This window comes from Alligator sinensis, unplaced genomic scaffold, assembly GCF_000455745.1.
Source record: "Alligator sinensis unplaced genomic scaffold, ASM45574v1 scaffold1295_1, whole genome shotgun sequence".
Lineage (NCBI taxonomy): Eukaryota > Metazoa > Chordata > Crocodylia > Alligatoridae > Alligator > Alligator sinensis.
In genome coordinates, this window is record NW_005841880.1 from 1,970,895 (window position 1) to 1,992,762 (window position 21,868).

At 65.5% G+C, this 21,868-nt stretch overlaps 2 protein-coding genes across 7 annotated transcripts in view; both read left to right on the top strand.

The window, feature by feature from the left end:
• SHC2 (SHC adaptor protein 2) overlaps positions 1–9,396 on the top strand; it is a 15,295-nt gene extending 5,899 nt beyond the window's left edge. For 5 of the 6 annotated variants that reach the window (XM_025196542.1, XM_025196539.1, XM_025196540.1 and 2 more), the window contains 13 exons: positions 546–722; positions 2,628–2,698; positions 3,778–3,838; positions 4,272–4,391; positions 4,745–4,798; positions 5,324–5,375; positions 5,534–5,660; positions 5,865–6,006; positions 6,600–6,666; positions 7,193–7,357; positions 7,544–7,848; positions 7,940–8,075; positions 8,266–9,396. In XM_025196542.1, coding sequence (XP_025052327.1) covers positions 549–722; positions 2,628–2,698; positions 3,778–3,838; positions 4,272–4,391; positions 4,745–4,798; positions 5,324–5,375; positions 5,534–5,660; positions 5,865–6,006; positions 6,600–6,666; positions 7,193–7,357; positions 7,544–7,848; positions 7,940–8,068 — 1,467 coding nt within the window. In that variant the 5' untranslated portion in view covers positions 546–548 and the 3' untranslated portion in view covers positions 8,069–8,075; positions 8,266–9,396. Of the gene's footprint in view, positions 1–6; positions 723–2,627; positions 2,699–3,777; positions 3,839–4,271; positions 4,392–4,744; positions 4,799–5,323; positions 5,376–5,533; positions 5,661–5,864; positions 6,007–6,599; positions 6,667–7,192; positions 7,358–7,543; positions 7,849–7,939; positions 8,076–8,265 lie in introns of those variants that run through there. The other variant, XM_006017463.3, reaches the window with a different exon arrangement.
• A 7,965-nt stretch (positions 9,397–17,361) lies between these two features.
• Positions 17,362–20,714, top strand: C2CD4C (C2 calcium dependent domain containing 4C). Its single transcript, XM_025196331.1, is given in 3 exon segments — positions 17,362–17,535; positions 19,103–20,078; positions 20,080–20,714. Coding segments are annotated over 2 exon segments (1,185 nt in total). The 5' UTR covers positions 17,362–17,535; positions 19,103–19,154; the 3' UTR covers positions 20,341–20,714.
• The last annotated feature ends 1,154 nt before the right edge of the window (positions 20,715–21,868 follow it).

The following is a 21,868-nucleotide window of genomic DNA, read 5'->3' on the forward strand; positions in this document are numbered from 1 at the left end:
GCGGCGCCGCCGGCCGCCGCCGGTCTGCCGGCGATGAGCAATCGCACCATGACATCATCGTGTGAGCTGAGCCTCCCCGGGGGAGCGCGGGGCAGGCAGGCAGGCGGGCAGGCGGGAGTGCAGCGCAGAGCCGGGCGAGGACGCCGAGCTCGTAGGGCATGCTGGCCGAGCCCAAGTATGGGCGCTTCCACAACGCCTCCGTGACACCGGCTGAGGACCCACTGCCGGCCCCAGCCATGAGTGGCAAGGTGGCCCCGGCCGCACCGGCCCCGGCCCCCCCGGCGTCCGCCCCAGCGCCCCCCTGCCCCACGCTGGGCGAGGAGCAGGAGGCCGTGACCACCTTCTGCACGCTCATCCCCAAGATGCCCCAGTGGAAGTTTTCGGCCCCCTCGGGCTTCCTCAGCCGCAGCCCCTCCAGCGCCAGCAAGGACCTGTCACCCCCGGCCAAGGCCGGGGGGCCGGGGGAGGCTGGGGGGGCCCCCTCGGGCCTGGCGGCCGTGCTGGGCGCCTGCGAGCCCGTCTGCTCCACGCCGTGTTCCCTGCAGGTCATGAGCCGGCTGCGCGGCGGGGCGGGGGGCTCCCGCAAGGCCCCCCGGGGCGAGGGGGGACAGCCGGCCGGCGAGGAGTGGAACCGCAAGGGCAGCTTCATCAACAAGCCGGCGCAGGGCTGGCTGCACCCCGACGAGAGGGTCCTGGGTCCAGGCGTCTCCTATATCGTCCGGGTAAGCGCTTTTCTCTGCTCCTTCCTCCCTCCACCACCCAACCCAGCCAGGCAGGCAAGCATCCCCCCAGGGCCCTGCCTGCCCTGGCCCCAGCTCTCTAATCTCGGGGGCTAGGAGCTGGCAGGGGAAAGGGGATGGGGCCCTGGATTTGGGGCTGGGATTCTCCAAGGTCCCCCCACCCAGCTGGAGCTTGGCAGGCTGCATCGGAGGGTGGGAGCCCTTGCACCAGGGGATGTCCAGGGAGGTGGAACCAGGCCCTTGGGGGGGGGGGGCAGGCCATGGCTGAGATGCTCAGTCTCAGATGAGGCCATTCCCCAAGGGGTCCCATCCTGGGCAGGTGCATGGAGCACAGCATCCAGCTTAGGGTAGAGGGGAGCACGTCTGTCTCTCCTCCCCCCGGCCCCCAAGGGCATCACTGAGGCAGAGCAGGGCAGAGCATACCCGGGGGGCAGGACCCACTTTCCTGGCTCCCAGCCCCTCCTCACCGCCAAGAGACACGCTGCCCCTTCCATTCTTGTTTGGCCCTGGTGTAACTGGCTTGGAGGGAGGTGGGACCCTCCTGACCGACACCAGCAGCAGGCTCTGTCCCTGCTCTTTCACTGCCCCCCCCATCATTTGGCCACATCACTTTGCCTCTGTGCCTCAGTTGCCCATCTGTAAAATGAGGGGTGTTTGCCTTGGTCCCTCAGGCTGGTTCTGGATGTGGGGCACAGCCCAGACACTGTGGGGAAGGGGCCAAGAGGAAGGGCTGGTTTATGGGGGACTAGCCCCTGCTCACCTGGGGTGGAGCCAGGGTGTGGACACCGCAGAGAGCCCCACTCCGCACAGCTTTGCTTCAGGGGGAGTGGGACCGTTGCCCTTCCCACAGCAGCCCTGCCCCAGGGAGCCAAGCTGGGCCAGCAGCTCTGAGTCCACCTCCCCCATCCCCAGCCCCTTCCCTGCCCCAAGAGGCAGCTGCCAAGTGCCATCAGGCCATGAGGCCCCGCAGGGACATCTGTGCAAAGTCCCAGGTGCGGTCAGTGATCCCAGCCTGGGGGCAGGGAGAGCCTGGCTGTGGGGGCAGGAGACACCGGAGCTATCTCCCCACATGGACTGGGATGGGGGCTCTGGCTTGGGGAGGTGTCTGAGCCAGCCGGCTGGGAGCCAGGTGCTGGAAGGGCAGCCTGGGGTGCTGCCCCGGTCCCTGCCTGGAGTCCTGGCTGGCAGAGACAAGCGCCCCCATGCATCACCCTGCCGCCAGCATGATTCACACTCCCAGCTCTGCTCCCAGCACCTTCATCCAGCCACGTCTCCCCCCACAAACTTTGTTATCCATGGGTGCTGACAGCTGCACGAACTCACTACCCACTGCAGAAATGCAGCTACTGCTGGGGTGGGAGGATGGCTTGTGGGGGCTGGGGACAGCACAGGGCAGGGGCTCAGCAGCTCCGTTCGTGGGGGGACACATTGCGCTTATCCAATCTGACACCCCCCAGACTGGAGGCTCTCACCTGGCACCGCATTCGCTGCCACCACTGCTGTGCCTCAGTTTCCCTCCTCTGCTCCTTGGGGATAAGTGTGGGGGCACCAGGAGGTTTCCTTGTCTGGGCGGCACGAGGCTTGGGGGCTGGGAGGGGTCACCCAGGGACGAGTCCCACCCATACAAAGGTCTCAGCACCCAGCTAGGAAGTCACCAGAGCTGGGAAGGGGGCTGGGGGGGTGGATGGATGGCACACGGGGGTAGCAGCATGGGTGCCCTGGGCATCCCTGGCTCACAGCTGTGGCCGTGGGGCACAGACTGGACATCCCCACTGCCTGCTGGGTGCCCTGCAACTACCCCCCTCCCTGCCTGCCCTGGCCACTGTGTCTGGGAGTGGGGCCGGGCCCGGGGCAGCTCAGCTTGGTTGATGCCCCCCTCTCTTGCAGTACATGGGCTGCATCGAAGTGCTGCGCTCCATGCGGTCTTTGGACTTTAACACGCGGACCCAGGTGACCCGGTAAGACCCCCCACGTCCTTGCGAACGTCCCCGCTGGCTGGGCGAGTCCAGGCCCTGCGTGGGGCAGAAGGACCAGCTCTGACTGCTGGTTCGGGGCTGTCTTGGATCCACACCGAGTCCCCCCCCATGGGGTGGGGGGAGCCCAGGCGGATGGAGAGGGGGAGCTGGGGCTCGGGGACGAGGGCAGGATCACGGGCTCTGCTGCCTGCTGACGCAGCCGATCGATGGCAGGGGCGGGGGAGGGGGCGGGGGCTCTAGTCCGGGGTGCAGTCGCCAGGGAGTATCGATGGCTCGGTGCCCCTCCCCCTGGCTCCCGTGGTACGAGTGTGGGGAGAGGGTGCCTGGAGGCTCAGCCTCCATCAAGGGCAGGGGGGTGTCCAGAGACACTGAACAAGGCCCCCTGCCCAGGGCTCAAGTCTGGGGCTGGGGTCGCAGGGGATGGCTGGGTACCAGGGACCGACTTGGCAGTGCTGGCCACCCCCCACCAGGCAGGTGCAAGCCAGGCAGGCTTTGCAGGGCATCTGGGCTGGGTGCCCTCTCCCCTAGCAGCGGCTGTGCCAGGCTGCCCAGGGCATGCGGAGCTGGGTGCTGACGGAGTGATCTTCACCCTGAGCCCTGGCCGGCTTCCCTTTCCCACTGGGGCACCTCAGCATCTGCACGGGACCCTCCCGGCTGCCCTCAGCGGATCCATTGCCAGGACAGTTCCCCCCATCACTGCTGCTGCCCCCTTTCTCCACCCCCTCTCCCCAGGCTGCTGGAGCTGGTGGCAGGCTCCAGCCGGGAGCGCAGTCCCTGGGGAGCCCCAAGGCCCTGATTGCCACTTAGAGGCAGGAGCAGGAGCGCAAAGTGCCTGGTGCTGAATTATTAAAGAGCTCTGCCTGGCAAGAACAGCTGGACGTCATTGCAGGGCCCCTGGGACCATTCCCCGTCCCTGCCCCCGGGGATGCGGTGCAGGCTGGAGGCAGCGTCTTAGCTCCAGGGAGCGCAGTGGGGCAGGATGGTGGGGACCGGTGGACCCAGGCGTCCGGGTGCAGGGGCTGCGGGGCTGACTCCGCGCCCAGGCAACGCTTTGCTTGCAGGGAGGCAATCAACCGTCTGTACGAGGCTGTGCCTGGCGTCAAGGGGGCCTGGAAGAAGAAGGTGGGTTGCGCCCCGTGTGCTCTGGGTCTGGGCAGCAGGGAGCAGTGGTTAGGACAGGCAGGAGGGCCAGTGCTGGGGGCAGGAGCCGCGTGTCGCTGGCTGGTGGAGGGACAAGGGCAGGCTGGCCAGGGCGTGGGGATGTGGGCGCGTGGCTCCGTCTGGGAGCCAGACAGGCTTTGGAGAGGGGAGTGGGGCAGCTGGAGGGCCAGATCCTGCCCACGCTTACTCCCCAGAGTCTCCTGCTCTGTCCTCCTGCACACCCCATCCAGCTGGCTAGTTTGCCCAGACACCCTCTGTGCTAATGGGCATTGGTGGGGGCTGCGGCCCCTCTGAAAGCCAGGCCCCAGCTCTGAATTCCCGCTCTGCCTGCTCCCCCAAATCAGCATCTGAAACCCCCCCGGTAACGGTAACGCGGCTGTGTCTCTCCGGGCAGGCTCCCAACAAAGCTCTCTTCTCCATCCTGGGCAAGAGCAACCTCCGCTTTGCTGGGATGAGCATCGCCGTCAACATCTCCATCGACGGGCTGAACCTCATGGTCCCCACCACGCGGCAGGTGAGTCGGGGGCACGGCAGGGGTGCAGCTGCCCTGGCTGTGCCCGGTCTCAAGGGTCCCAGCTTCCGCCGGCCCCACAACCATCCAGCCCTGGAGAGGCTGTAGCACCAGGGCTGGGTGGGGGATGCGGGTGGCTCTGGGGCCAGCCCTGTGCTCCGCCTGCTAGGCAAGGCTTTCTCCTGCAAGCCTTGGAGGAACTATCCCCTTCCAGGAAACCGGAGGCACAGGGGTGGGGGACTGCAGGTCCTGGGGCGGGGACTGGGGTCCTGGGTAGGAGGGGGGCTCTAGCCTCTGTGCTTGCAACCAGGGGCTGGTGCTTGACCGTCCCTGCCTCTGCCCCTCTGTGCCCGCAGATCATCGCCAACCACCACATGCAGTCCATCTCCTTCGCCTCCGGGGGGGACACAGTAAGAGCCCCTTTCCCCCCTTGCCACCCTCTGTGCTGCCCTTGCATGCGGGCAACATGCAGCCCCAGTTGTCTTGCGGGCTCAGGGCAGGTTCAGCTCCGGCTGCTGGCTCCTGTCTCTGCCCCGGGACCCCCGAGGGTGGGGAGGTGGGAGACACCCCTACCTGGCCTCCCCTCCTCGCTGTTGAGGGGGCTGGGGACCCTGCATCTCCATCCCTGCGGGGCTGCAAGGAGCTCCCTCCCTCACAAGCTGCCAGGAGTAGTATGTCCATTATCTCCCATGCGGGTACTAAGGGGACCACCGTCCCCCAGATGGGACCGGGGCCCAGTGGGGGTTGCCGGCCCCATGACGGTCCCTAAGGGATGGGATCAGCCCAGCTCCAGCTGCCTCTGCAGCCCTCCAGAGGGGCAGGCTCTTCCTGGAAGGAGCGGGGGTCTCCCAGTGCGGGGCTGGGCATATTAACACCCAGGGCTCCTGCCAGGCCGAACCCTGGGCCCTTGTAACGGACCCTGCCTCTGCCTCCAGGACACGACGGACTACGTGGCATACGTGGCCAAGGACCCCATCAACCAAAGAGGTGAGGAGGAGTGGGCAGACACCGGAGGATGGGTGATGGGGAGGCTAAATGGGGTGCCCTGGGGAGGGGGCTGGTAGGTGGCACGACAAGGAGGGTGCAAGGCACCCGCCCCTTCCTGACCCGCCTGTCTGTCCGTCTGTCGGCCGGTCCGTCCGCAGCGTGCCACATCCTGGAGTGCTGCGACGGGCTGGCCCAGAGCGTCATCAACACGGTGGGGCAAGCCTTCGAGCTGCGCTTCAAGCAGTACCTGCACAGCCCCCCGAAGGCGGTGGTGCCGCCCGATAGGTAGGGGCACGGGCGCTGGGGTGGCACTGCCGGAGGGCTGGGGGCACCCTGCCGTGGGGGGCCGGGTCCTTAGGCGCCCTGGCCCCGGGGGCTAGGATGCCTGGGTTGCCGTGGCTGTGCCCAGGGATGCTGCAACGGCTCTAGATGCCTCAACTCTGGGTCCTGGGCTGTTCCAGCTGTGGCCTCTAATTGCTGTCCCTGCAGAGTGCTGGGCCCCGAGGATTCGGCGTGGGGCGACGAGGAGGACGCGGGCGAGCACGACTACTACAACAGCATCCCCGGCAAGGAGCCGCCCCTGGGGGGGCTCGTCGACTCCCGGCTCCGGCACGGGCCACCACTGGGCCACGTGAGCACCCGGCCCCCTGCCCCCGGGGCCTCAGCACCCTGCCCTGACCCCAATCTCATCCTCAGGGAGAGGTGGGGGCTGGTTGCTGGCATTGCAGGGCTTCCCTCTACGTCATAGGGGAGGTGGTGGGTTCTCCCCATTCCAGCCTAGGAAGTTCTGCAGGACTTTAGGAGATGCCCAGAGCAGCCACATGCCCAGATTTCCTGACCCACGTGACCCCCACCCCGGGCAGATGGCTGCAGCTTCCCTTTGTCCAGAGGAAGGGCCTGGGCCAGGCCAGGGGGCAAATCCCGGATAGATCCTGGATTCAAATCTCTGGGGGCTCTTGGACGCGCTGCACCAGCACTGGGGTGGGGGTAGCGGGCCGAGGGCAGCAGCCTTGCAGGAGCCAGGGGCTGGGCACTGCAGGCTGCATGCCAGGCTCAGGCTGGCTCCCACAGCTGGACAGGCCATGGGGTAGTTAGCACGCGTGTCCCAGGCCACAATATCCCGGTGGTCCCTCGCCGGCATCCCATGTCAGTGCCCAGCCCCTGCCCCGTCCCTGCCACCGTGCGGGTCCTGAGTGCTGACCAGGGGCTGATTGTGCTTCGCAGGCTGGATTCCCACTCCGGAGGGACCCGAGCAGCCACCCAGGCCCCCCCTGGGATGTTGATGCCCATGGTCAGTGCAGAGAGATCCTTTAACGGGCACTAATTCATAGGCACAGGGTGGGCGGCCAAGGAAGCCCCGCGGGCAGTGGCAAGGGAGTGGGGGTGGGTGTCACTGGGTCCCATCCTGGTCTCACCCGCTCTGGGGGAGCTGCTGCTCCTTTCCTTGGGGCAGGGTTGGACCCATGGGAGGAGGCGTCTGCCCCTGGGCATAAGAAGCAGCCTAAAGGCTGGAGTGCTGGGCACCAGGGGGAGGCCCTGGAGGGAGGGGAGCTGCAGCTACCCTGGGACGCAGGATGGGGTGGGGGGGGAGACACGTGCAGGGGGCTAGGAGGTCCCGAGAGGCTCAGGGTGGAAGCGCTAATTCTGGGGGTCCTGGCGGGTGGACAGGGAGCCCACTGTGGGCCAATATGCCCCCCAGGGTTGGAGCTGGCATCTCCGTGCAATGAGACAGGAGGCCATGGAGCGATGGGGGAGCTGTGCCCTCTCTCTCCGGGGCTCTGCTGGAGCTGACCAGCGGGCATGGCTGTATCTTCCAGGCCAGCCCTGCGACGGGTACCTGCAGGCTGACGGGCAGCCCCTGGGACCCCGCGACTACGAGGACCACATGTATGTGAACACGCAGAGCCTGGATGGCTGGGAGGCAGAGCCTGGGGGTCACGGGGTGCCGGAAGAGAGCCCCAAAAAGGACCTCTTTGATATGAGTAAGAGCAGCACTGGGGGGTGATCGTGGCCAGGGAGCTGGGGTGGGGAGGGGGGTCTCCCCGGCTGGCCCAGGGGACTCAGAGGGATGCTCTGGGCTGCAGCTCGGTGCTGTGATCCTGGCTCGAGTGGCTGCCCATGCCAAAGCCTTGCGAGCTGCCCCCATCTCCTCTGTGCCCCTCTCTCAGGGCCTTTTGAAGATGCCCTGAAGCTGCACGAGTGCACAGTGGCAGCGGGCAGTGCCAGCCCCCCCTTGGAGGACCGGTGGCCCAGCCCCCCCACCCGCAAGGCCCCCATCGCCCCCACGGAAGAGCAGCTGAAACGGGAGCCCTGGTACCACGGGAAGATGAGCCGGCGGGACGCCGAGAAGCTGCTGCAGGTGGACGGGGACTTCTTGGTGCGGGACAGCATCACCAACCCGGGGCAGTATGTCCTCACGGGCATGCACGGCGGGCAGCTCAAGCACCTCTTGCTGGTGGATCCGGAAGGCGTGGTAAGGCTGGCGTGCTCCCTTCCCCCTGCCCCGTGCCCCGGGCAGTGCCCCGTGGGTCCTGTCCCCCAGCCCCTGCGCTCCCTTTCCCCAGGTGAGGACCAAGGACGTGCTGTTCGAGAGCATCAGCCACCTCATCAACTTCCACCTGCAGAACCAGCAGCCCATCGTGGCGGCCGAGAGCGAGCTGCACCTGCGGCAGGTGGTGGCCAGGAAGCAGTGACCGCTGGGTGCGTAGCCAGCACCCACCCTGTGTGGGGACCCCGATTCTCCCCTGCCCGGGCTTAGGGGGTGCCTCAATCGGCCCAGCCATAGGGGCCCTTGAGTGCTGCCCCTCGTCTGGGGGGGGACAGGCAGGGGGGTCCGATGGGGATTGCTGTGGACTGCGGCCACGTCCCACCCCCCCTCTGTCTCCCGCAGGTGGTCGCCGCGCTCCATCCCACCCCTGCGACCGGCAGCCCCCGGCAGCTGGGCTCCCGCCTGGGACGGGGCAATGCTATTTACCCAACATGTGTGAGAGCAATGCTCCCCTTCCCCCTCCCTGCCCCGCCACGGAGCCTGGCACCGACGGACCAGGAACGGGCCCCACCCCGGCCCCCCGGCCGTCCTTGTTCCCTCGACACGCTCGAGAGCAGAGCGCGGCAGCCAGGACGCCTGGGCTCCTTTCTCCTTGCTCTACTGCTGACTTCCTTCGGGGCTGGGGGGGAGAAGTGCAGGGAGGGAGAAGGTGTGGGCAAGTGGTGTCACCACTCTGTGCCTCAGTTTCCCCCCTCTGTAAAATGGGGGAGGAGGAAATCGCCTGAGCTGCCTTGCAGGCAGAGCGGTGGGGGGTAGGGTCATTATAGGTGGGGGCTGCTGGGCTCCAAGGTCAGCTGCTTAGGACCCCCGGAGCAGAGGGGAGGCCTCAGCAGGTGGGGGAGGATGTGCCTGCCATGCAGAGCTCCTACCAGCACGAGGCTCATTGCACCAGGGGGTTCAAAGGCCTTGGAAGAGAGAAGAGCAGAGCTGCTGGGGGCAGGGTGGATGGATCTGCCCCCCACCCGCATGCCCTCCGCCAGCCTGAGGCTATGCCAGCACCTTGCAGTCCTGCCTAGGAGAGGGCTCTGTCTCTTCCCCACCCTCCTGTTTGCCCAGTCACCCTCTGGGCAGGGGGCTGGGGCGGGGAGGGGGCAATTTGCTGCCCTGCAGCTCGGCTCAGGTTAGCACTGCTTGGAGCATCGCTGGTCCCTGCCTCCTGGCACCGTGCACGGTGGGCTGGGGGGTAACGGGCTCCCCATCGTGCAAGGGCTGGCCCCTGTGGGTCAGGATCGTTGTCCCCGCTCGCCCTGCCGCCGGCATCCCGCAGGGGCCCATGCACACGTCCCGCCCGGCAGCACCAGGCTCGCGCTCTGCGCTGCTTTGCACAGGGCTCACGCGGTGCCCGCAGGGCTGAGCACCCACCCCTGGGGACGGACCCCCCCACGCTGCGGCACGGGGCAGGACAGACCTGTGTGGACGCCTGCTGTCCCGAGAGCCTCCTCGTTTGGAATATGTTTCTAATTAAACCCAGAAATGGCCCCCCGGCCTCTTCTTGCCTCTGCCTTGACAGACCCTCTGCAGTGGGATCTGCCCCCATTTGGGGGGGGACACCCTGGCAGGGCTGTGTCCCTCCAGTGGGTGGAGGTGATGCCCTGGCGGGGTTTGGGAAGGCCCTTTGTGCCCCAGAGACCCTGCTAAGGGGGTGTTAGGAGAGCATGGTGGGTGCTGGTCCTGAACTGGGGCAGGGACCACATACCCCCTGGGCTTGGGCTCGGGACCCTCCCTGGAGCGTGTGTGTCGGTGCAGGGGGGGTGCAGACCTCAGAGCCCGGCTGTGCCATGGAGAGATGGATGTATCATGGACCGGGGGCAGTACTGAACAGGCCCTGCCAGGCTGCCTGCCCTGCCTGTGCTCTGTGCCCGCCGTGCCCCAGGGACGGGCATCGATGCCAGCAGGAAAGGCTGGTGCCAGCCCCGGAGAAGCAGAGCCACGCCCAGCAGGTGCGTTGACTCTGACACACATCAGTGCTCCTGGCCCTTGCTGCCAGCTCCTGCCAGCCCCAGTCAGGCCAGCGCGTCTCCCGCCGCGGACTCCCGATCTGGCCCCAAGCAGCGGCTGGTCCCTTGCCTACGTGGCTCCTGGCTTAGGGACCATGCTCCAATAGCCGAGCTCTCTGCAGGTGGGGGCTCCTTTGCCCCCAGCTGGGATGCCCAGGGCTGGGGTGTCCCTGAGCAGTGCCCGTCTCTTGCTGGGCTGCGCCTGGCACTGGCGCAGCCAGGCATGTAGCTCCCGCTCCGAGCTGCCATTCATCACTGGTTAATGAACAGCTCGGTTCAAAGGGGAGCAAGGAGCTGGCTGGGCCGTGCCAAGAACAGCGACCTGCACAGAGACTGGGGCATCTTGGCACCACAGGTGCTGCCCCGTCTGCTTATCCGCGGGCGGGGGGGACAGCAAACCCCCATGGACTCCACCCCAGTTATTGCAGCTTCTTCCTTGTGGTTTCAACCCCTGGATTTTCAAAGGCAGCATCTCAGCCCTCAATTTTCGTGGGGGGCAGTTAATTGCAAATCTCCGGCAGCCTTAAGGCCTGGCTAATGAGGGGAGCACCAGGAGACAGGAGCTCTCTTCCCAGCTCCGTCACCAACTCCCAGGGACTGCAGCAGGGTCACATCTCCCGGCAGATAATTACCCGTCCCTTTATCTCTCTGCTCTCTCTCTATCCAGCCGGTCCCTGATGTGGGCACCAGCTCTCCCTACATAAATGTGCAGCACCTGGCACAATAGGGCCCTGATCCCAGCCAAGCCTGCTCGGTGCCCTGTTGTACAAGCGATGCTGGTCCCGTGCTGGGCTGCTTCTCGAGACGTCGGGCTGGGTTGCTCGTCCCCAATGAAAGCAAGGCCTGGCCCGACAGGGGTGGGTCAGACCCGGCTGCCCCTTTGGGTGGGAAGCGCCTGGTTCTCGGTGCCGCCGGCCAAATGGATGAATCCAACCCCGAGTGACGTACGGCCCGGTAACGAATGCATCGCTTTCCCGGAGACACCTCCAGGGACGCAGCGCTGCCACCGCCGCTGCTATTTTTTGCCGTCTCGTCTCGTAATGGGCTTGCAAAGATAATTGCATCGTCCCCCTCGAGCGAGGCACGACGAGGCTGCCGGAGCCGCGCTTTCTTCTTCTGTCACCACCTGAGACGGAGTCGGCACCTTCTACCAATTACCGGCGCAGCTCAGGCCTGTCGGCTTCGGGGCCGCTGAGAGCTGATGCTTGAGTTGAGGGTTTTAATTGCTTCCGAACACGCTGGCGTCGGCTGGGCTTATGCCGGCCCCGCCACCGAATCTGCTGGGGAAGGAGGAGCCGGGAAAGGCAGCGAGATCGGTTTGATGAGGACTCGGCTCAGCTTTTCGGCTCTGAAAAGTCCCGGGAGACGGGTTCTCTCCAGTGCCGCAGCCACTACTGGGTTTCATCTCCGTTAGATCCGACTATCTGATGCACGCGTTGGTCCCCACGGCCTATTTGGGATGACATGACTGACGGCCCGTGTCTCCGAGGCACAGAACAGCAATCCAATGACACCCCCGCTCACGCCCCGTCCCCGGGAAACACACACAGAGCAGGGAAAGCCCGGTGCGTGTCCGTCTTCGCCGGGGCGGTTTGCACGCATTAGGTGTGATGCTTAGGAGTGGAGGTCTTCTGGGGCCTTGGCACAGGGGAAGTTGTAGGGAGAGAGGGGCAGGGGATCAACTACCGCTCAGCACCTGCTCTGCCGCCGTGAGATTCAGTGCTGAAAGTGCCAGCCTGGGGCACAAGCCCAGCGCGCTGAGCAAAGGCTGCTGCACTCAGCGGCTCTAGATCCAACCCTGTACTTTTTGGGGCATAGGCAACCCAGCAGCGCGGGTGTTGATGAGGCCTCTGGACAACCCCGTCCTTGCTGTCAGATAAGCAGAGCAGTGGGACAAGCAACAGCCCAGGGGGGTCCAAGCCCCGGACGTGCGTCCGTCCCAGGTGGGGTAGGGGCAGTGCAGCTTGCCGCTGCATTGGGGGTGGGACTGAGGGACCTCATGAGTCCATAGCAGCTTTCCCAGAAGGAAACCCAGGCTTGACCCCTGGGTTATCTATATCAGAGGGCAGATGGAGGCTCAGAGCGGCCCCAGTCTATCAGCCACTCCTCCTGCAGCAGGCTGGACACTTCTCCCCGCAGCACCAGCCCCAGCACGCGCTGCTCTGTGATAAGGTAGGTGGGAAAGGCCACAGCCGCTTTCTTCAAATGAAAAATGTATGAGGCTTTTATTGAGTTAGGTGTGAACATGAATAATGCAATTAGCACACCAGGCCCGGGAGCAGGCCAGGGACCGGGCCTGGCAACCACGCTGGTTCGGTCTGCAGAGACCGACAGCCCCTGCAGAAGCAGCAGTGCACGGAGGGGAGAAAGGGGAGTTTGGAGGCTGGATCACCGAGGACCTACAGACTCGGCCCCCAGGGAAGCCCTTTGGGCGCTGGTGAGCTAAGTACTTTAGTCGCGTGCTTCTGCTGCACTTCTTAGCAGGGAAATGGCTGGTTGTGGGAGGACTGGCGCTGTCACCTGTAGGCTTCAGAGTCAATGCCTCTGTTTAGCGGGGTGGGGCAGTGAGGCTATACCTCCAGGCTGGCGGCAGGCTCAGTGGGCATGCGCACGGTGGCAGTCTTTTCACCCACTTGACTGGTTGAACACCGTGGAGCCTGGAGAGCCGCTGTGGGGTAGGGACCGTGCCCCGTGGCCAACGCCATGACCTCGGGCATGCAGAGCACACCCAGCCCTGGGTGGACGGTGCATGGGGACAATCCACGCGTGACCTGGGCTGACATCACACACGCACCAAAAATGCTCAGGGGTCTGAGCTGAGCAGCGCCTCCCTCCCCAAGCCTCCAAACATCATGAGGTTGGCTTCCAAATCCAGAGGCCTTTAAAAAAGCAACAAGGCCAGCTGTCCAGGGGGATAGCCCAGGGGTCAGCTCCTCCTGCCAGGGGCTGGACTTGGACTTGTTTCTGAGCTCAGACCTGACTTCTTCTCTTCATTCATCCCATGACTCGGGGACCTGAGGCTTTACAGAAAGCACCAAACCTTGCAAGGCTCCTGGAGAAAGCCTGGGGGCTGGCGATGCAGCGGCTATGCCCTCGTCAAAGGAGCTCACTGCTTATCAAGACATCCTCCTCTGGCGCTGGGCGCTCAGGCCACGCTGCCCCCAGGGCTGTCTGCCCGCGAATATTGGGGGGTGGGGGGGGATTTAGGGCTGGGGTCAACAGGCTGTCAGAGCCAGCCCCGGTCTCTCCCTGCCCTGCTCCCCTTTGCATCAGCAGGTTTCCCGCAGGCCTGCACGGAGGGAAATGGGATGGTGGAGGGGGTCTCCTGTAGCCGGGGGGCTTCGGGAAGCCGGGTCAAGGACACAGATCTCTTTGCCTCTGCTTCCAGCAGGTGGTGCCCTAATGCTGCACGTGGCCAGCCCGGCCCAGCAGCGCTGAGCCCTGGCACCCAGGGCTGCGGACGGGAATCTTCCAGTTCCCCCAGTGTTTTGCTGGATAACTCCCAGCTCTCTTCCTCCCCGAACCGCACACCCCACCCCAGGCATCTGTGCTCAGCGCTACTGCCGGCATCCTATTTCCAAGCCGTTCCTAGCTGGATCTCGGAGTTGCCTGCATCCCACGACGGCTGTTTTTGGGGAGCAAGACCCTGCTCCGGCGGCAGGCTCCTCCACCGTAGCCTCTGCCCCATGCATTAGGCCATGCTCGGTGCCCGTGGGGCCAGCTGAGGTTGCCGCCTTCCCAGTCTGCGAGTGCTTTGCAGCTCATTACTTTGAGCGATAACCTTAGGGACCCATGCACTAGTTGCAGAGACCTCAGCGGGACTCCACCCAGCGACGGCTTTGTCTTCTGGGGTCTGTGCAAAGGGGGCCTGTGTGCTACTAGACAGCAGAGCCCCCAAACCACGTGCTGCTTGTTGGAGTCAGGGTCCCCTGTGCTCTGTCCAAGGCAGCCAACGGTGGGGATGTCTCCCTGGGAAATGCAGGGAGCATGGGTGCTGATGGAGCACCCTGAATGGCCTGGCCTGATCATCCGCGGAGAGCTCCTCACCCAGCTGGGATGGGGGAGGCTGCTGGACTGGTCTGTACTGGGGCCGCATCAGCTGGGCCCTGGGATACCCAGGCCTGTTGTCCAGGTGGGAACGTCCCCTGGGTTCGACCTGACCCACGTGCCCAGTCCCCAGCTGGGACGGGCGAGCTCCCCCAATCCATCTGCCTGCTTCTGCTTACCCTGCGACTTTGTTCTCTCACCCTGTCGAAGGCGCGAGTTCCCGGGCACGGAAATAGCTCCCGCGCTCTCCGTGGGGGAACAAGCAGACGCACTGGAGCCGGGGACCACGGACAAGGGGCAGGCCTTTGGAGGGACAGACCTGGCGCGCTCGGTGCCTGGCTTTCCAGCACCGCCTCGCCCCCTCGCCCCGCACCGGGCTGAGGATGGGCGCGTTTCGGCGCACGTGGCCCCTTCCCCTAGCCCGCCTGCCCGGGGCTGGTCACCTGGACGGCCAGGAGGCAGGTGGGGCTGGCTCCCAGCCAGGCTCTTTGTTGATCTCCTGGGAACTCAACCACTGCTCTGCTCTATTTACCGTCCTCCCACCAGGCAGGAGCAGGCAAACACCAGCCCTTTGTTAAGTGCTCTCCTGGCCTCCCCTGATGGGATCCACCCTCTGCCTCCCTCCCCTCCGGCCCCGTGCTACCGTACTGCCTGCAATAGGCAGTCCCAGGCCTATTGCTCTGCAGCTGCTTGGACCGGACTCTGCACACACGAAGCATCTCCTCCCCCCACCCCCACCTCTCCATCCTACCCCTGCGCCTGGTCCCCCACCAGGTGCGATGCCTGGTCCCTTCGCTGCGTAGGGGGCACGGAGCAGGGGGAAGGACCTTCCATCAGCAGCCAGCATATGAGAAACCAGCCTGCGCATGGGAGATGGGCCCAGCCCTCTGGCTGCTTCCATGTGTAGGGTACTGGGGAATAAGCACGTGCCAGCATCCCCACTGTGCTAGCCCAACCCCTCCAGTCTGAGCTGAAGCTGCAGCCTGGGAAGACAGGAAAGGCCTGAATCTGCTTTTACTTTGGCATCAAACCCAAGCTCAGCTTTGTTCCCGAATCACCGAAGCCTCAGCGGCTGGATGGAAAAGCCCCGGCACTCTGGACGCAAACTCTGCCCCTTCTCCGCTTGACCCCCCGGGCGGGTTTGCCCTCCTCCCGGCTGATGGGAAGGAAGGACCCGAGGCAGGATGGGCTGGGGTTGGAGCAAGGACTGTCTCAAATGGGTAAAAACCAGCCGAGCAAAGAAACAGAGGCCCCGCGGTGGTAACGTCGAGCGACATTTCTTCCACCCCCCGCTGCGTAACCCCCCAAGCCTCTGTGCAGAGGCTGCCAGGAGGGGTAAGCACCCGGGGACACGAATCCAGACATCCTCAGAAAACCGACCACTTTTGAGAGGCACCAAATCTCGAACAGCCCACGGGGTAATCCCTGCCTGCATCCGGATGTCTCCTGCCTTTTGTCCTGTTCTCTGTCTGATCTGCGCTCTACATGCCTCAATTACCTCGTCGATGCCCGACCTGCCCGGGAAGAGATGCCCTGATGGGCGAGAGGCTTGCTAGACGGTGCAGATCTTCCTTCACCCTTAACCGCTTCATCTTTTCGGGCCTCGGGGCGATTCACTGCCTTCGTTGCAAGCCAGCCGTACTTTGGGGGACCCCTCCTTACCGCCTTCAAGAGGCGCTGCAGGACCAGGCTGCCTTGATTTGACCCCCTAAAGCCTCCTGGGAACAGGACTTTGCTCCCTGATTTGAAATGCCAGGGCCAGAGGGATCCCAGGCAGGGCTTTGGTGAAGGCAGGCGCTGGCAAAGCACAGGCGGTGGAAGGTCCCGGTTTTGCTCCATGACGCTGCCCGCTTTCCCTTGCTCAGAGCTGCCCGGGCACCCGCCCCAGCCCGCCCGTCCCCGCAGGCGCCTCTGTCGTAGGCCGGCCAGAGCGTCAGAGCTCGCGGGAGGGAGAGCGCGACCGCGGCTCGTTCCCGTCAGGCTGCGCCATGTGCCGAGACACCTCATAAATCACGGCGATTGTTCTTCACAGAGCAAACAGCTCATGCGGGAAGGAGAGGGGTGTCTGCGGATTTAAATAACCAAGCAAGGCATAAAAGGGCAGCGGTTAATTCAGGGCTCATGAGTCCTGGGAGGGAGGACAGGCGGTGCTCACACCGCCCTGGGCACCCTCTGCCCTTCAGGCTGGGGGCGCGGGGGGCGGCCCTGCACACGCCTAGTCCCTGGTTGTTGGCACGACGGCATGGTTCGGCCCCGGGGCCAGATGCCCTGAGAAGATGCAAAATCCTCTCCCGTGCCGGGCTCGGCAGGATCTTTTAAAGGGAGGCACGGTCTTGGCCCCGCCTGGCTCTGCGGCCCTGCCTGGGACACCCCAACTGGAACCTGCCTGAACCCCAGCGGGTCCCGCGGCTGGTCACGGAGCCTGTCCTCTCGCTTGAAGACCTCCCATGGGTTCAACAGGGGAGGCTGGTGCGAAGCGAGTTTGCGAGGCCTCAGCTCCCCTTGGGATGGGCCCCAGGGGCTGCGCCTACCCTGGATGGACGGACCCCCATTCGCTTGACCTAAGACCCCCCGCCCGGCTCCCGCCATGGCAGCAAAGCGGCAGAGTCCCCTGCTCCTGGCCTCCACCCCCGCATGTCTCGCTGCCTTTTCTCCCTCCCCGCTCGCCCCTGGACAATATTAAAGCACTTAATCCACTCGGCGGGTCCTTGAGCTTGGCTGCCAGGCAGCTGAGAGCCGTCGGCTTCATTAGGTGCTTTGATGAGCTGAAGTGCCTGGATCGCGCACGTGGCGGCCGTGCCGGCGCACCTTTGCACCGGGCTCGCTTGGCTCGGGGCTGCAGCGGGAGGGATTGGGGGGAGGTTAGGCCTGGGAGAGCCCATCTCAGGGCTCCCTACCGGGAAGATGAGCCATGCATCTCTGCACGGGCCGGCTGCGAATGCAAGACTCATCGTCCCCGCGCTGTGCAGAGCCACGCCTGGAGGAAGAGACGGGGCTGGGACCCATGGTGCCTCGGCCTGGGTCGTGCCCACCGCTCCCTTGGCAGCAGCTGGGCTTACCTGGATCTCTGTATGGAGAAGGGCCAGGGAGGGTCAAGCCTTCCCCAGCCCCTGCTTGAGGCCATGTCATCCTTGTGCAGACAGGCGTGTCACTTCGTGCCATCCAGGGGACGTCAGGGCGAGATCACGTCTGGCACGAGCAGCTCTTGGGATGGCTCAGGCGTGATCCGTCCAGCAGGCAGAGAGGGAAGGCAGGGGCTGGGGGCTATTCGGTGCCAAGCGGGGTCGGAGCACGCCCGGGAGGCTGAGCCAGGCCAAGCTGGAACCACGGAAAAACCCAGCGGCAGCTGTGTTAGGAGGAATACGGCTCGGCTGCTGAAGTCTATATTTGGGAGGTTTCTAGCGCCTGCAATGAATGAATTGTGACAGCTGAGCTGGTATAAAAGGAGACAGCAGGTCTCGGGCACCTCATTCCCAGCCCGGAGCCAGCCGCGCAGGCCGGGAGCTAGGACCTGCCTGCTGGGGGACACTGCCTCCCCACGGGGCTCCCGGGGACCGTCCAGCCACAGGTAGGCACGGCGGGCAGGGGCGTCTGCACTGATCGGGGCAGGGAGTTTGCACCCTCGAGAGGGAAGGACTGGAGCCAAGCGCCAGTGTCGTAGGCAGGCAGGATATTTCTCCTTCGCTGCATCCGGATGGGGGGGCACCCACGGGCGGTGCCCCGCCGGGCTCCTGGCCTCCCCGGCAGCGCAGCAGGGAGCTGGCAGAGTTCCCATCCTGTTCCCCCCAACTCCCGTCCTTGGTCCCCACGCTGAAGTTGGCTGGAGATCGGCACCGCCGAGGGAAGCCACGGCCCAGGTGCCAGCTGGGAAGCCCACCCAGCAAAGCCAGCCACAGGTGCCTGGTGACAAACTTCGTGCCGGTTCTGGAAAGCAGGGGCTGTGCGTGCCAAGGGGATACCCTAGGCTCTGGGGGGGAGACCTGGGGGGCCGATCCCTGACCCCCCATGGGGCCCTGTAGGGAGAGGCTAACTAGGTACCTCCGGTTAACCCTTCCACTGCTGGCCATCCAAAGACTGGCCTCTCTCCTCCGATGGTCTCAAAACACCCATGCAAGGACTTGCCACCTGGCTGTCCCCGAAGAGCCCAGAGGATAGGCTGGGGTGTCCCGGGGGAACCAGAGGGGCACAGCAGGTGCCCAATGGCAGGGACCTGGCTGGCAGTGCAGCCCTGCAGGTGCTCTGTGCCCGGGGTCACCTCCAGCATCCAAGGACCGCGGGGCTATGCCTGGCTGGGTGCAAGGGTGGAGGGGCAACAGAGCCCACCCCGCGCCCCTTCTCCAGCCCCCAGCTGCTCTGCAGTGGCTGCTTCCCCTCCTCTCCCTGCCCCCAGTATGGATTTGTGGAGGGGCTGGCATGGGACTAGAGGCATCCCTGGGCTCCGGCTCCTGGGAAAGAAGTTAAACAAGGCAGGAGGTTTGGCTTCCCCCAGGCGCTCGGGGCTGCAGGGCTGGGCAGGGCAGGGCATCGCTGCCAAAGCCAGGCCAGAGCAAGGGGGGCCAGCAGGGACCCCCCTCGCCCCCTAGATCTGCACAGACCCTGCCGCCTTTGCCGACTGCGCATCCCGGGAGGATTGGAGTAAATCAAAGCCGACCCCCTTCCCCCCCAGCCCGGCCCTCGCAGGGCTGAGCCGGTGACTCGGCCGAGCTGCGCGCGCCTGCCCCCCAACCCACTGCCGACACGAGTCTTCTGGTCTCAGCCCAGACGGTGATGGGCTGAAGTTGGCGGGGTGGGGAGGGTGGTGCATAGCCCAGCTGGGGTGAGCTCGGGTGGATCCTCAGCCCCCCCCGCGGGCATGGGGGCGGCTATTGCCTGAGCTGGGGGAGCAGCCGGGCAGGGAGGTGGTGTCATCTCATCGTGCCAGACGGCTGCACCTCCCATGGACAGGGCTGGGCTCCTCGTGCTCTCTGGCAGGGCCGGGCACCACCCCAGACGCCCCGGCTAGGCTGGACAGGTGCCCCGTGGGAAGGGCCCGATCCTTGCCGGTGCCCCCTCCCCAGGCCAGGTTGGGGCCCCGATCCGGCCGTGGCCACGACTGCCACGGATGAAGCCCTGCCCTGTCCTTGTTTATCTTGCAGAGGGGGAGCACCGGGTGCCCGCGGCCCCCGCCCCGTCCCCTGCGCCCGCAGCATGTGGCTCTTTGAGCGGATCCGCGGCTCGGTGGAGAACGGGGCGGCCCGGGCGGGCGAGGCGGGGGACAAGCAGGCCAAGGGCCCCCTGTACAGCAACGTGCTGACCCCCGACAAGATCCCCGACTTCTTCATCCCACCCAAGCTGGCCACTGTGCCACCCGAGGCCGAGGGGGCGGAGGCCAAGGCCAAGGCTGGGCTCAGCACCTCGGCCTCCGAGCAGAACCTGTCGGCCCGCAAGCCCCAGCGCAGCCCGCGGCTCCCGGCCAAAGCCGCCTCGGAGAGCAAGAACCTGCTGAAGGCAGCCAGCCGGCACATCATCCAGATCGAGAGCGCCGACGAGTGGGCCGACGAGGAGGACTTCAGCACCAACGCCGACCCGCAAGCCCAGACGGCCATGTCCCTGCCCTACGTGCCCAAGGCGCAGACCTCCTACGGCTTCGCCACGCTCATGGAGAGCCCGCACACGCGGCGCAAGGAGTCGCTCTTCCACAGCGAGCACGGCAGCCTGTGCCAGGCTCAGACGACCTCCCCCAGTGCCCAGCGCCGGGCAGGGGGCAAGGTGAACGGGGACGGCGCCCATCTCACCCCCTCCGACACGGGGGCATTGCTCATGAACCCCTACCGCTACTTCAGCGGGGGCGAGAGCGACACCTGCTCCTCGGCCGAGTCCTCGCCCTTCGGCTCCCCGCTGCTGTCCCGCTCCGTGTCCCTGCTCAAGCTCTTCGGCCAGGAGAGCCAGGCCAAGGTGATCAAGCTCAAGCACTCGGTGGCTCGCAACAGCTCCCTCTCCACCGACGACAGCTCGGCCGACACCAGCCCCAGCTCCCAGCGCCGCCTGCGCTGTGCCACCCCCCCGCCCCAGCCGCCGGCGCCCCCGGAGCCCCCGGGGCCCGAGCGGCAGCAGAGGGAGCACCTGCTGAGCCTGAGCAAGGGGGGCAGCCTGCATCAACTGCTGCGTGGGGCTGCACCTGAACCCGGGCAAGCTGCAGAAGCAGCGCAGCACCATCATCAAGAACAGCCGCAACCCCGTCTTCAACGAGGACTTCTTCTTCGACGGCCTGGGCATCAGCGCTGCCCGCAAGATGTCCCTCAAGGTCAAGGTGGTCAACCGGGGGGGCAGCCTCAAGCGGGACACGCTGCTGGGCGAGAGGGAGCTGCCCCTCACCTCCCTGCTGCCCTTCTGATGAGCCTCGTGGCTGGCCCGCCCCGGCCCGCTCTCCCCGCCAGCGCCCGACGGGCATCAGAAGCCTCCCCCAGGGGCAGGGAGGCGTCCGATGCTTCCCGGATCGGTCCCCTTGGCCGATGTGGAGCAGCCCCCTGCACCAGCCTCGAGAGCTAGCGGCTGGCTTCTCTAGACGGGCTGGGCGAGGGGTGACGGGGATGAGACCGAGGGGTCCCTTGTGGGGAAAGGAGTGATTTGGGCCCTTTCCCTGCTCCCCAGACCCAGTGTCCCGCCTGGCGGGTGGCGTCGGAGGGTAGATTCAGCCCACACGGTGCAGTGCAGACGCCCCGGGGCTGGGGCCGTGGAAGCACTGATCTGGCCGTGAGCTGTGGCAATGGGAGGGGGTGATGCTCTAGGGGTGGGGGAGGCAATCGGTGCCCCTGCAGACCCCTTCTGCCTCATCTCTGCCCTCCCCAGGGGGCTGGAAGGGGGTGGGACTCACTGCTGGGCCCCCGCAGCATTTGCACTTGCCTGCAAAGCCCCATGTCCTGGAGTCAGGGGATGACACAGTAGCTTTGGGCTCCTTCTCACCCCAGGCTGCTTCCAGCCTCTGCGGCTGCAGAGCAAATCTCAAGGTCCTGCTGCAGGGGCAGGGCCCAGAAAGCAAAGCAAGGGCAGCCCAAACTGCTCCCTCGTGGGTTTTTAAGCCAACTTTGTGCTCTTTTCCGGCCGGGGTCCTGATCTGCGAATGCCGGGGAGGGGGTGGGAAGGGTGACAGGGCGTCTGCACCCCTCCCAGCTCCATGCCCACCCCAGAGGTCCCTGGGGATGGCTTCTCCTCTCCCAGACAATGTGCAATGTTCCCGGGGAGCCCATCCTGAACCAGGTTCATCCCGTCTCTCGCAGCAGCCTCTGAATCAGGCCCCTCGAAGCGCCTTGGGCTCGGGACCTCTGTCCTCCGGTTGCTGCAGAAAAGAGATGGCTGCCCCCCAGCAGGCACTGCATCTCCTCTCCGCTCCGCGGGCCCCTTCCTTTGTCTGCTGCTAGAAAAGCTCATGTCTTGGCCCCCACTTCTCTGAGCCCAGACGCTGCATTGAACCCCGCCGTAGGATTCCCAGCTTGCCGGCCGCCCAAAGCACCAGGGCCAGCCGACCTAGGGCGGATCCGGTCACAACCCCGCTAGCTTGGGGCTGGGAAGTGAAGCCCGGGACCCAGCCTGACCTCACCTGGGAGCACTGCGGGGAGAGAGGGGGCGGCTGAGTGTAAGCGAGCATTAATGGAGCTGGATTTGCCTCCCGGTTGATAACCTGCTTTGGGAGCAGAGCCTGGCGCACAGCAGGCAGAGCTTCACACGCAGCTGGAGCTGCCTGCAGGTTAATTTAGCAAAGGCTGGAGCAGCGGGGGGTGTTTGAACCAGCCTCTCTGCAGAAACCAAAGGGGCTGAGCAACACCCCAGCTCCGCAGGCACCAGATCCTGGGGGATGAACCCCCACAGAAAACCCTCCTGGCCTTTTTCCTCCCCTCCCTTTCCTTGTTCACATCGCGCAGCAG